The sequence below is a fragment of the Myotis yumanensis genome, unplaced genomic scaffold, assembly GCF_028538775.1.
Source record: "Myotis yumanensis isolate MYYU_CA2020_CCGP unplaced genomic scaffold, mMyoYum1.0.hap1 SCAF_22, whole genome shotgun sequence".
Classification (NCBI taxonomy): Eukaryota; Metazoa; Chordata; class Mammalia; order Chiroptera; family Vespertilionidae; genus Myotis; species Myotis yumanensis.
The window spans coordinates 13,179,341-13,192,789 of record NW_027223773.1 but is presented as its reverse complement, the minus strand read 5'-3'; the positions used below and the strand labels follow the sequence as shown (position 1 = coordinate 13,192,789).

Here is a 13,449-nt window from a genome sequence, read left to right as displayed (position 1 = left end):
AAAAAATTAAAGAAAAAAATGTTTTAAAAAGAGGAACCTAGCTGCAGTAACTCTTCTCAGGAGTTCCCTCCTGCTGGGTCCCTGGTGTAACAGATACAATTTCTAGGACAGCATATAGGGCAGAGATATTAGGTCCCAGGAAGATGGGAGAGGGGCTTTTCCTTTTTAGCTACCACCTGTGTCTTTTACAACTTCTTTCTTTAAAGGCTGATTAGGCACAATCATTACCTGGGAATCACTCCAGAGATCCGTATTGCAAAGAGAGCTCTTAGGTCACAGAAACTGCAAATTAGAAAAAGAATATTAACGATTAAATTAAGTACAATATATTAAGGCTCCCTCCACTATCTCTATGGTAATGATCAAATCATGTATCATCTTAGTTAATGTGTCACTTTCTTGACAAAGGAGAGAGCAGATACATTTATATAACAGCAGTGATGATTTTTCTATATGTGTGACTTAGGCTGCTTGCTACAGAATTCCTTGAGCTGGTCGCTACAACCTCACCGACCTGCTAACAGTTTTATACCATTTTGATAGTGGTTCCCAAGACAAACGCAATCATGATATTAATAATAATTAACAATAATAAGTATTGACAAAAATAATAAAGTTATTTTTTGACCATTAATACTTACTGCAAATAATACTAATTGAGTGTTTGCTATGTACCAGGCAATGTACCAAATGCTCTACATGATTTATTTTGGCTAATCCTTATAGCAACCGTTCCTTTTAGATGAGGAAATGGAGACTCAGATAGGTGAAGCTATTTATAAATGTTTACACAGTTGTAAGTAGTAGAGCTTGGATTTGAATTCAAGGTTTTCTGATCAAAGTGCATATGATGTTTACCTGATGTAGGCTAACTCCTCCAGGTAGCTGAGAATGTTAGGAGGTCGATATAGGAAACTGTGTTATTACTTCTGTAGTTACGGAGTCTCTCTTATAAGTTAGCATATTGCTTGAAATGAGACAGGATATAGCTAAATAAACATTAATAATATGATTTACCTACCTTCATGTCGCAGGAAGAGAGAAGAAGGAACCTTTTTATTGAGTGTTTGCCAAGTGCCCAGCAAAGTTAGGGATTTTAACCCAGGCACTTCATTTAATCCTCAGAATACTATAAAATAGGTTTTATTGATTCATTTTACAGACAAAGAAATAACCTCAAAGAGACAAAGCAATTTGCGTAAGACTGCATAGCTACTCGTGCAAAATTAAGACTCAAAGCGCCTTTGCTGGTTTGGCTCAGTGGATAGAGTGTCAGCCTGCAGACTTAAGAGTCCTGGGTTCAACTCCAATCAAGGGCACATGCCCGGGCTGTGGGCTTGATCTTCAGTGGGGGTGGGCAGGAGGCAGCCAATCAATGATTCTCTCTCATCAATGAAGTTTCTATCTCTCCCTCTCCCTTCCTCTCTGAAATCAATAAAAATATATTAAAAAATCAACATAAAAATATATTTAAAAAAAAGACTCAAAGCAAAGTAGACTTTCTAGCACAATGTCCTCAAGGTCCATCTATGATGTTAAAATGGAAAGCTTTTCTTTTCTTATAGCTGAGTAATATTCCATTGTATATATGTACCACATCTCTCACTGATCCATTCATCCTCGCTTGACACTTAGGTTGCTGTCAAGTCTTGCCTATTGTAAATGATGCTGCAATAAACATGGAGGTACAGGTATCTTTTGGAAATAGTGTTTTGTGGAACTCTTCTGTTAATGGTGACCCCAGACTCTATGACATTTTTTATTCTTTCTGCTAAGTCAGAAAATTATTTTAATAGCTACAAAATATGTATATATTTACAGAATCAGTGTAGAATAGCTGTTGGTTTCTTCATAATTAACAGAATTATTTATACTTGAGGTCTTGGCTAAGAGGGGCTGAAAGCAACTAAAGGTCTTGGATTGTTGGCTCAGAAATCATTCGAGGAAGCACGCCTTGTTGATATATGTCATGCTTAGTTTTTATGAAATAACCTGGTCCTTTTTTTTTTTAGACTTTTTATTTTATTTTTTTAAATTAAATCTTTATTGTTCAGATTATTACATTGGTTCCCCTTTTTGCCCCCCTAACTCCCCTCCACCCAGTTCCCACCCCACCCTCCGCCCTCACTCCCTACCCACTGACCTCATCCATAGGTGCACGATTATTGTCCAATCTCTTCCTGCACCTCTCACACCCCTTTCCCCCCAAGAATAGTAGTCCATTCCCTATTTATGTCCCTGATTCTATTATAATCACCAGTTCATTCTGTTCATCAGATTATTTACTCACTTGATTTTTAGATTCACTTGTTGATAGATATGTATTTGTTGTTCATAATTTGTATCTTTACCTTTTTCTTCTTCTTCCTCTTCTTACAGGATACCTTTCAGCATTTCATATAATCCTGGTTTGGTGGTGATGAACTCCTTTAGCTTTTCCATATCTGTGAAGCTCTTTATCTGACCTTCAATTCTGAATGATAGCTTTGCTGGATAAAGTAATCTTGGTTGTAGGTTCTTGGTATTCATCACTTTGAATATTTCTTGCCACTCCCTTCTGGCCTGCAAAGTTTCTGTTGAGAAATCAGCTGACAGTCATATGGGTACTCCCTTGTAGGTAACTGAGTTTCTTTCTCTTGCTGCTTTTAGGATTCTCTCTTTGTCTTTTGCTCTTGGCATTTTAATTATGATGTGTCTTGGTGCGGTCCTCTTTGGATTCCTTTTGTTTGGGGTTCTCTGAGCTTCCTGGACTTGTAAGTGTGGGAGAGTACCTGTAGATGCCGCAGCAAACTGCTGGTTCTGGGTGCGTGGCCACTGTGACCTCTGAATGTCCCTCTCAGGTATGTTGGCAGTTGCTGGGGAAATGGAACCAACTATGGTCGACGGTAGTCTGGGAAACGGGGCAAGTTTATAATAGTCTAGGAAACGGGGCAAGTTAATATTAATAGCTAGGGCAACTGGGCAAGTTGATTAATAATACCTTGGTAACGGGGCAAAAATTGATTAATGATGTTTTATGTAATTAACTTGTTTTAGTAACCGCACTTAGCAACAATGATTGATTGTATAACCTTAAAGGAAATAAATAGGTTGCAACGGCGATCAAAAGATGCCGTTGGCCATTCACCTGCTTCTTGTGTGGGTGTCTTATTTCTGTCTTATGTCTTCCTTCCCACATGTAAGTCTATTTCTTTCACCAGGTAGGGGAAGTTTTCTGTCATTATTTCTTCAAATAGGTTTTCAATATCTTGCTCTCTCTCTTCTTCTGGCACCCCTATAATTCGGATATTGGTATGCTTGAAGCTGTCCCAGAGGCTCCTTACATTATCTTCGTATTTTTGGATTCTTTTTTCATTTTGCTTTTCCTGTTGGGTGTTTTTTGCTTCTTCGTATTTCAAATCTTTGTCTTGATTCTTGCAATCCTCTGGTCTGCTGTTGGGAGTCTGTATAATATTCTTTATTTCAGCCAGTGTATGCTTAATTTCTAGTTGGTCCTTTATCACAACATCAAGGGTCTCACTAGATTTTTTGAGGGTCTCATTAAGTTTATCAGTGGTTTCTAGAAAATTCTTGAAAAACCTTAAAAGTGTGGTTTTGAACTCTATATCCAGTAGTTTGCTGTCCTCCATTTCTGTCATTTCTGTCCTGTTTCTTAGTCTCGGCATTTTTTATGCTTCGCTGTGTCGATAGAGTGGCTTTCTGTGCTAAGTGTCCTATAGGACACTGGTCCAGTGGCTCAGCCTCCCCAGTTACCTGAGGTAGACACTCTTGGTGCACCCCCTTGTGGGCTTTGTGCACAGTCTTGTTGTAGTTAAGCCTTGATTGTTGTAGGTAACACTGGGAGGAATTGACCTCCAGGCCAGTTGGCTGTGAGAATCAGCTGTGTCTACGGTGGGAGAACTTCTGTGCTGGAGACACCCTTCTGGGGAAAGACTTGCTTCAGTGGGGCTTTGGTGCTCGCTGAGTCTGCCCCCTGAGTGTCCCTTATGGATCTGAGGAGTTGTAATTGGATGGTCCCACTCTGACCACTGGGGACACTGGTTCTTGGATCTAAGGAGGTGCTAATCTAGCCTCTGCCTGAGGCTACCCAGCAGAAGCCAGCTGTGAAGCAATGCAAGTTGCCATTGGGCCTTGGGGCAGCTGCAGTTTGTTAAGTAATTTTCAGATTACAAAGGGCTGGGCCTTTCATATGCAAAAGCCTCCTGGCACGGCTTGGGCAGGGCGGGGTCTTAGGGGAGCAACAGGGCAGGAGGAGGGAGCATATGGCTGCTCTCAGTCCTGCCTTCAGAGGTCCTGGCAATCGCTGCGAATGCCTCCGAGAGAAAGCTGCCCTTGAGTTCCGACTGATGCCAGACAGTCCTGCTTCTCCCGTATGAATCTGGGTCCCCAGAGACTCGCCCAGAACTGGAGCTCAGAGCCTGAGACTCCCTCCCGATTGAAAAAGACAATCATGTCCTGAGCCGCCAGCCCTCTCTGCATCCACCTCCGCACCTTTGTATTTTACTTCTGCACCGCACCTCCTCTGAGTCTCGGTATGCTTTTCTCTTTCCTTCTAGTTGTAGAATTTTCACTCAGCCAGCCTTCCTGTGGTTCTGGATGATGTCCATTCCGTCTTTTAGTTGTATTTTTGAAGTGGTAGTGCGAGGCAGCAATCTCTGGTGTTTACCTATGCTGCCATCTTGGTTTCTCCTGACCTGGTCCTTTTTATTAAAAACATCTTTTTATTCATTCTTTGGAGGCTTGAGTGACTCTGGCAGCATTCATCAAACACCTTCCAGCCCCTGACATTTACCACTTCTTCAGCATTCAGTTCTGACTGCATCCATTTCAACTTTGTCTGTTCTTTTCTAAGTTGCTTTAATAACATGAAATCATCCAGATTCTTTTCTCTCTCTTCTCGGAGGTGTTTTAATGCTGATGAAGTCTGAGCTGTACAATTTTTTATGACTCTGTCCCTACTGACATGAGCCTCATCAAACTCATAAAATTGTTTACAGGTTTGGCTGGCATAATTTTTTCCTGCAGAGAGAGCTGTTGTAACCATAGTGTTTAATTCATGTCCTGTCCTGTCATCAGCCGCCCTCATCACCTTAGTAATTCCTGGAACTGGGCAAACTCCTCATGATTCACATGCCACTGGGCACCAACATATTGGACCTACATCTTTCATCCTTGCTACTAGGAATTTCCTTCCCTCTTGACTTAGTGATATTGACATGTCTTCCTGTAACTTATTTATTGGACTTTGCAGAGTGAAGTAGACATTTTATTCTATCTTGTCATTATTCCTTTAAACAAATTCCCTGTGGAATTGTTCTTCCCCACCCCTGGATAAAATACTGTGCGTAATATTTGTACCATTCTTTGTGCTCTTCACAGGCTAATATTTTGTTAGGAACTATACTTTCATGACAACACTCCCCTTGTAAAGATGCTAAGGAGGCATGGTTTGAAATTGACTTCAAAATTATGCCTTACCTTAGTCTGCCTCCTTTGTTTTCTACCTTCCTCACTCAAGGTATTTTCCAACTTCCTTCATGATCCACAAGCCACAGGCTTTTCATTATTAGCGTGGCTTCTGAAAGGTGTATTCTAGTCCTCTGGCAATGTCAATTCTATCAATGTTTCTTATTCTCCATGACGTTTTCTTCTGATTCTCAAAATAGCATTGATATTTCCCATCTTTGAATTATTATTCTGCTCATTAATAATACAAATTATTATATTTAAAAATATCTCAGTATTGCTCTGATTTAACCTCCCTTGGTTTGTTTGTGTCTTTCCCACTCCTTCTTCCCCAACCAGTTTAATTACAAGTGCCTTGAAGGCTGAGATTGTGCTTATGTTATATTTGCATCTGTCATAACCAAGGAACATAGTAATTGTGAATTGATTAATTAATATTTAACATGAAATCTTTTTTTTTTAAAATATATTTTTATTGATTTTTTACAGAGAGAAAGGGAGAGAGATTGAGAGTCAGAAACATTGATGAGAGAGAAACATCAACCAGCTGCCTCCAGCACACCTCCCACTGGGGATGTGCCTGCAACCAAGGTAAATGCCCTTGACCGGAATCGAACCTGGGACCTTTCAGTCCACAGACCGATGCTCTCTCCACTGAGCCAAACCGGTCTTGGCTTAACATGAAATCTTATCTTCCACCCCCATACAATGCTTATTGTGATTGCCACAAAAATTAGAAAGCAGATGTGTAAATCATAACAAAAATTGAATATCTAGGTGACACCAAATCAAATTAAATTAACACAGACAACAGCATGATGATTACCAGAGAAGAGGTGGGAGAGGTAGAAGAGGGTCTGAGGGGAAAATGGTGGTGGAAGAAGACTTGATTTGGGAACACACAATACACAATATAGATGATGTATTAGGAATTGTACACCTGAAACATATATAATTTTATTAACCGATGTCACCCCCAATAAATTAAATTAAAAACTTAAATTTAAAAATAAAAATGTAATTTTGTGGAATTAATGCTAAAATGATTGTAATAAAACATTTATATTCACCTATAGTTTGGATCCAGGATCTTCACTTTAAACACATACATTCCAGCTTGCGTAAGAGGCCAAACTAAATGGTTACCGTTAGACTTGTTGATAATCTCGTACGGTTGACTCAAGTCTCCTGGTTTTCCAATACCATAAGAAAAACAGTGCTTATAGTTCTGAATAGGAAACAAAGACAAAAACCCACTTGATCAAACCATCTATAGCCTCTGAGAAAACAAATCTCCCCTAGCCTCAGGAATTACACCTCCTTTCTAGCCAAGGACTTCTTGGAATAGTATGTCAGCCCTGTCTAGAAACGTGAATCCTGTGTTGAGTTGTATGTGTGTAGCCAATAATTCAGTACCATTTCTCCCTTCCCTTCTCAAGCTCTAACATTAACTTGGAAGATCCTGTGAAAATGTCACTTTTCCTTTAGAGACCTTCAGTTTTTCTTCTGAGAATTTACATCTCTATAGTTACCTCACAGATCTTTATGCAGGCTATTCATCCCTGTAGAGTCAGGACTATGCAGCAATCAGCATGGCTCCAGGAACTGGAATGCTATTTCATTCCAAATATATGTTTCAGGGAAAGAGCGCCACTGGTGGCCATGTTCAGATAATATACCCTCGGGAAGGGTAGCTTTGCTCACCCAGACATAACTAGTCTTTGCAGGTGCCTGCGTTCCATTATACTCAGACTCCAGACTGAATGCACCCTTCCGGTGCAGAGCTTTGTGTCTCCATACAGTAGGAGTGAGTATTTAGGGCCTGGTGTGGGCACTTCAAAACTTTCTTGAATGTAAGCCACTATTTCACTTGTTCTAAAATGTGATCAGCAGTAGCAGCATCACCTGTGAACTTGTTAGAACTGCAGATTTTGAGGTCCCTCCCCAGATCTGTTGAACCAGCAACTTTGGAGGTAGGGCCCAGAGACCTGTTCTAGCAGTGGTCGGCAAACTCATTAGTCAACAGAGTCAAATGTCAACAGTACAATGATTGAAATTTCTTTTGAGAGCCAAATTTTCTAAACTTCAACTATATAGGTAGGTACATTGTTATGAACTTAATTAGGGTGCTCCTAAGCTGGCGTTTGCTAAAAAACATCCTCAATCTGATTGAGGTACGTTCGCTGAGGTCGATCCCTTCCAACTCTCCCATCCACACTCGTTTTGTATACTTGTTTCGTCTATCTCCTTTCTGAAAACTAACTTCTGCGCATGGGCCACGAAGTTTCAATCGCACTGTACGTGCGCGCCCACACATGATATTTTGTGGAAGAGCCACACTCAAGGGGCCAAAGAGCCGCATGTGGCTTGTGAGCCGTGGTTTCCTGACCACTGCCCTGGTGATTCTGATGTGCATTAACATCTGAGAAACACTGCACTGTAGCATACTGACTGGGGAACGCTCCAGGACTTTAATTAACAGGTGGCCCATTGCTTCAAGTAATGTGTTATTTTGGCTAAATCCTAGAACATTTGGGTGCCTTGTGTGAGATTTTGGCAAATAGAGTGTCACACAACCCCAGACCCTTCAACAAAAGTCATAGGGCAAGTTTCTTTTTTAACTGACTCCATGACTAGTTTAATTCCTTATGCTTTTAAAAAAAATATATTTTATTGATTTTTTTTTACAGAGAGGAAGGGAGAAGGATAGAGAGTTAGAAACATCGATGAGAGAGAAACATTGATCAGCTGCCTCCTGCACACCCGCTACTGGGTATGTGCCCGAAACCAAGGTACATGCCCTTGACTGGAATCGAACCTGGGACCCTTCAGTCTGCAGGCCGACTCTCTATCCACTGAGCCAAACCTGTCAGGGCTTCCTTATGCTTTCTTAATAGTGGAATTAATACTCTATAAGAAGGTAGATGGCTATACTCTATTAATTAGTTCCACCGATATTTATTGAGCACTCATAATGGGTAGATGGTGGGATACAGCAGTGAACAAAACACATACAATTTTGTTCACTTATGCAGCTTGCGTTCCAGTTGGGGAGCCAGACAACAAATGGGATAAATAAGCAGACTACATACACAATGTGTCAGTGAGTGACACATGCTAATGACAGTAAAGAAAACTGGGAAGGAAGATATGGACTGCCGGGGGTTATGGTTAACTTTTTCTAGAGAGTGGACAAGGTAGTCTTCATTGACTAGTTGATTTCTTTTAAAATGTATTTTTATTGATTACAGAAAGGAAGGGAGAGGTAGAGAAAGATAAAAACATCAATGATGAGCCCAAATTGGTTTGGCTCAGTGGATAGAACATCCGCCTGAGGACTGAAGGTCCCGGGTTCGATTTTGGTCAAGGACACATGCCAGGGTTGCGGGCTCCAACCCCAGTGTGGGGTATACAGAAGGCAGCTGATCAATGATTCTCTCTCAACATTGATGTTTTTATCTCTCTCTCTCTCTCTCTCTCCCTCTCCCTTCCTCTCTGAAATCAATAAACATATATCAACAACAACTACAACAACAAAACCCCAAAACATCAATGATGAGAGAGAATCATTGATCGGCTGTCTCCTGAACACTGGGATGGAGCCCGGAACCTGGGCCCATGCCCTGAAAGAATCAAACTGTAACCTCCTGGCTCACAGATCGATGCTCAGCCACTGAAACACACTGGCTGGGCTTCACCAGTTGAAAATATAAATATATATATAAATAGATATATATATATATATATATATAAATAGATAGATAGATATAGAGATATAGAGATATAGAGATAGATATATATGGTTTTTTCTTTTTGACTAGTTAATTTTTAAGTAAAGACCTGGAGGAGGAAGCTGGCTAGACATAGGGGAGGGGCATAGCAAATAATGAAGGCTTTGCTGTAACTGAGATGGGAACCATTTCATGGTTTTGAGCAGAAGAGTGACCTGTTCTCGTTTATGTTTTGGAAGGAACACTAGCTGCTGTGTTGTGACTAGATTGGTGGGGGGCAAGGCTGAGGCACGGAGACCGGCAGGGATACTGCTGTTCTAACCCAGATGGCTGGTGATGGAGGGGCAGGCTGGTGGCAATCGGGGTGGTGAGGAATGACCAATTCAGAATATGCTTTGAAGGAAGAGCCAACAGATTTCCTGGAAGACCAAACGTGGGCGCGAGATGACGCTCAGAGGCTTCTTTCCTGATCAAGCTGCAAGGATGGGATTCCCACTCACCGCGGCGGGAAGGACGCTGGGCTATGTTTGTAGGGTGGATAGTAGGAGCTCAGTTGAGACATGTTAAGTTTGAGATGTTAATGGGAGCACCATAAATTTTCTTTAACACGGGGTTATTTGTCTCATCTTAGTAAAAAAATAAGACCCTCTCTTCGCCTCTTGCTCTCTAGCTGCTACACTATGTCATTCTCCCCTTTGCCCCCAAACTCCTCAGCGGAGATGGCTATTCTTGCTGCTTTGAATTCATTGTTTCCATGTTAATTAAACCCACTTCGGTAAGTTTTTGTCTCTCACACTGCACCTAAATGGATCCTTCAAGGTTACTAGTTATCTCCATGCTGCTAATGTACATGATCAGTTTTCAATGCTCACCATAGTTGACCTGTCTTAGTGTGGACTTGACACAGTTGATCCCGCCCCCCATGTAAGACTTGCTTTACATGTTGTCTGTCTGGAAAACCACGCTCACCTGGCTTTCCTCCTGCTTCTTGGATTTTTCCTCTCTCATCTCCTTTGACCTCCTCATTCCCCCAGTCTCTAAATAGTTGAATGACCCAACATTTAGTTCTCTTCTTTTTGCCTCTAGATCAGGGTTTCCTACACTTGTTTTGTGTGTGTACGAGTTTTTTATGTGCGTCCTTTTGTCAGTTTGCTAAAACCTATGGATTACCAAGGATACCTTCTTAGAATAATGTTTTTAAAGACACAATATAAAATTGTATCTACAAGGGAAACTTGTTATAAAGAATTATTGCCGACAAAATGTTAAAAACAATAAGGTACTATATTATAATGTAAAAGATGTGCTTCTTTAAATACGGGATCTAACGCCAGATTTAACAAGCACCATAATGACTTTGGTGTAGTTGGAAGCAAGTTCGTTAGGTAAGAAGGAGGATAGGTGAAGAGGTGTTGGAGATTTTAGGAGAGAGGAGAGAGTATACACTAGCTACTTATGAGACGGGGAGAGCGAACAAACTAGAGAAATACAGTTATACTTTTGGGCAGTGTGATGGGACCTTTTCAGTCATGACATGAAAATGAAACAAGTCAGCATGAGTATGTTGTTCTCTGACCACAGTCAGCTGCTAAGGTGGATAGTTGAATTTAACCAGGGTTGTGATTTAGTCACACAAATATGAAGAAGTAAGAGGGGCAAAGGAATTGAGGGTACCTATTAATACAGTGATATAATTATTGGCCATGGAATTTAAGCTGGATAAAGAGGGGAAGATAACCTGGGAGTGTGGTGAGGGTGGTAAGATCACTAGATTGAAGGTTAGGCTGGGGTTGAAGGATGGTTTAAAGTGTTGTTAGAGCCAAGCTTCTAGAGCAAGCATGTCAAACTCAAAGGCTAACACGGGCCAAATAAACAAGGTTTAAGTGTCTGTGGGGTGTAAAAAAACAAAAGCTTCCATTTCCATAGAAACGTAGGTTTATTTCGGTGGAGACATGCTGAGTACAAAGGGCCGAAATAAATGAGTCATCGTTAACATAAAATAATAGAATATTTTAATAAAAATTAATATTTTTTCTTGAACATTAACTTACCAGACACTGAATAACTGCACAAAATGATAAGCGTAACCCAAATAAACCTATTTTTCTTGTTCTCTGAAAGTGAAATATTTCCTCTTGCTCACACCAAACAAGTCAGTCAGTACAAGACTAATGACGTGGCCATCGGCTGCTAAAATATTCGCTGCTAGTATTATTAGAGAGAAATGGTGCGCCTGTGCATAAGGCACGTAAGGGAAATGAAGGCAACACGATTATAGTAATCAGTCATTGGTGAACATTGTAGCTCGTTATTAATAATGATGTATAACAGGATATTGTAAAAATTAAGTTATGAAATTTTTATTAAAACGTTTCTTACATACCATTATATTGGCTGGGCCACAAACATATCCATTGTGGGCTGCATGTGGCCCGTGGGCCGCGAGTTTGACATGTTTGGTCTAGAGTTATGTTGCTGGAAAGTGAGGGGATAGTGGATGGAGAGTGGAATGTTTGGAATACAGAGGACAATACACATCATTTGTATATATCTTTGTCTTGACATGCATAGATTCTGAGGCAGAAGCAAAGTAACATTGTGATTTTAGGATGAACATTTTATAGGCTGAGGTATTCTCTGTCACTTTTTATTCATAAGATATGATCTGATTCTCCAAATAACATACATTAATTTCAATTTAAGAAAATTCAATTGCAAAAAATTAAAAACAGTCTAGGGTTGATAATTGGCAGTAAGAAATGTTCTTCTATGGATTAGAAAACTGTGGTACATCTACACGATGGAATACTATGCTGCTGTTAAAAAGAAGGAACTCCTACCATTTGCAACAGCATGGATGGAACTGGAGAGCATTATGCTAAGTGAAATAAGCCGGTCAATGAAGGAAAAATACCACATGATCTCACTCATTCATGGATAATAAAGACCATTACAAACTTTTGAACAATAATAGATACAGAGGCAGAGCTGCCTCAAACTGATTGTCAAACTGCAGTGGGAAGGCCAGGGAGGGTTGGGGGGGAGGAGAGGGGGGATTAAGAGATCAACCGAAGGACTTGTATGCACCCATATAACCATAACTAATGGACATAAGACACTGGGGGGTAAGGGAGGGCAGGGGCTTGTCAAGGGCGGGGGGGAAAAAAGGACACTTATGTAATACCCTTTGTAATACTTTAAGCAAAAAAAAAATAAAAAAATAAAAAAAAATAAATAAATAAAATTAAATTAAAAAAAAAAAAAGAAAAAAAAAGAAATGTTCTTCTGCCCGGCCGGTGTGTCTCAGTGTTTGAGGGTCGAACTATGAACCAGGAGGTCAAGGTTCAATTCCCGGCCAGGGCACATGCCTGGCGGGCTTGATGCCCAGTGTGGGGCGTGCAGGAGGCAGCCAATCAGTGATTCTCTCTCATCATTGATGTTTCTATCTATCTCTCCCTCTCCCTCCCTCTCTCTGAAAGAAATAAAATGATATAAAAATAAATAAATAAAGCAGTTTGCAAAGTAAAATTTTACTTACCTCAGGTCCCCAAACATCTTCTAATGAGCGGTTCTTGTTAAGCGTGATCATTTTATCCCACGTCTGGGCCTCATTTAAACAACCACTCTGTCAAGATATATATACATTTAATTATTTAAATGTTTGCTGATACACAGAGAAAAAATAGACTTCTGTATATTGACCTTGTACGGAGAGCACTTCTTCAATTCATTTAATTTGAGCTGTTTCACATGAACAGTTATGTTACCTGTGAATATGACAGTTTCAGTTTTTCCTTTCCAATTCTTATACTTTTTATGTAGTTTCATTGTTTATATATAGTTGGCCGCTTTACAAAGATCAGGAACAATATTGTGCTGAAGTAGTGGTAATTGGCACTCTTATTTCATTCCTGATTTCAGGTTTTCAAATTTTCACCTTAAGTATAATGTTTTCTATCGGGTTTTTAAATCTATATTTTATTAGATTAAGGAAGTTACCATCCATTTGTAATTTTCTAAGATTTATTTTTAAAATAATGTTAGCCCTAGCCGGTTTGGCTCAGTGGCTAGAGGGTCTGCGCACTGAAGGTCCCGGGTTCTATTCCCAGTCAGGGCACATGACCAGGTTGCCAGCTCGATCCCAGTGTGGGGCATGCAGGAGTCAGCTGATCAGTGATTCTCTCTCATCATTGATGTTCCTATCTCTCTCTCCTTCTCCCTTCCTCTCTGAAAAGCAATATAAAAATTAAAA

At 40.3% G+C, this 13,449-nt stretch overlaps 1 protein-coding gene and 1 pseudogene across 1 annotated transcript in view; both read right to left on the bottom strand.

Moving 5' to 3' along the window:
• The window catches only part of CATSPERE (catsper channel auxiliary subunit epsilon), a 94,518-nt gene that overhangs the window by 1,256 nt on the left and 79,813 nt on the right, over nt 1-13,449 (bottom strand). Inside the window, exons 19-21 of the mRNA XM_070401109.1 lie at nt 12,736-12,822; nt 6,537-6,694; nt 229-282 (exon numbers count right to left, since the gene is read on the bottom strand). Of these exons, the coding sequence (XP_070257210.1) occupies nt 229-282; nt 6,537-6,694; nt 12,736-12,822 (299 nt within the window). The remainder of the gene's footprint in view (nt 1-228; nt 283-6,536; nt 6,695-12,735; nt 12,823-13,449) is intronic.
• On the bottom strand, nt 4,722-5,539 carry LOC138999329 (protein MIX23-like; annotated as a pseudogene).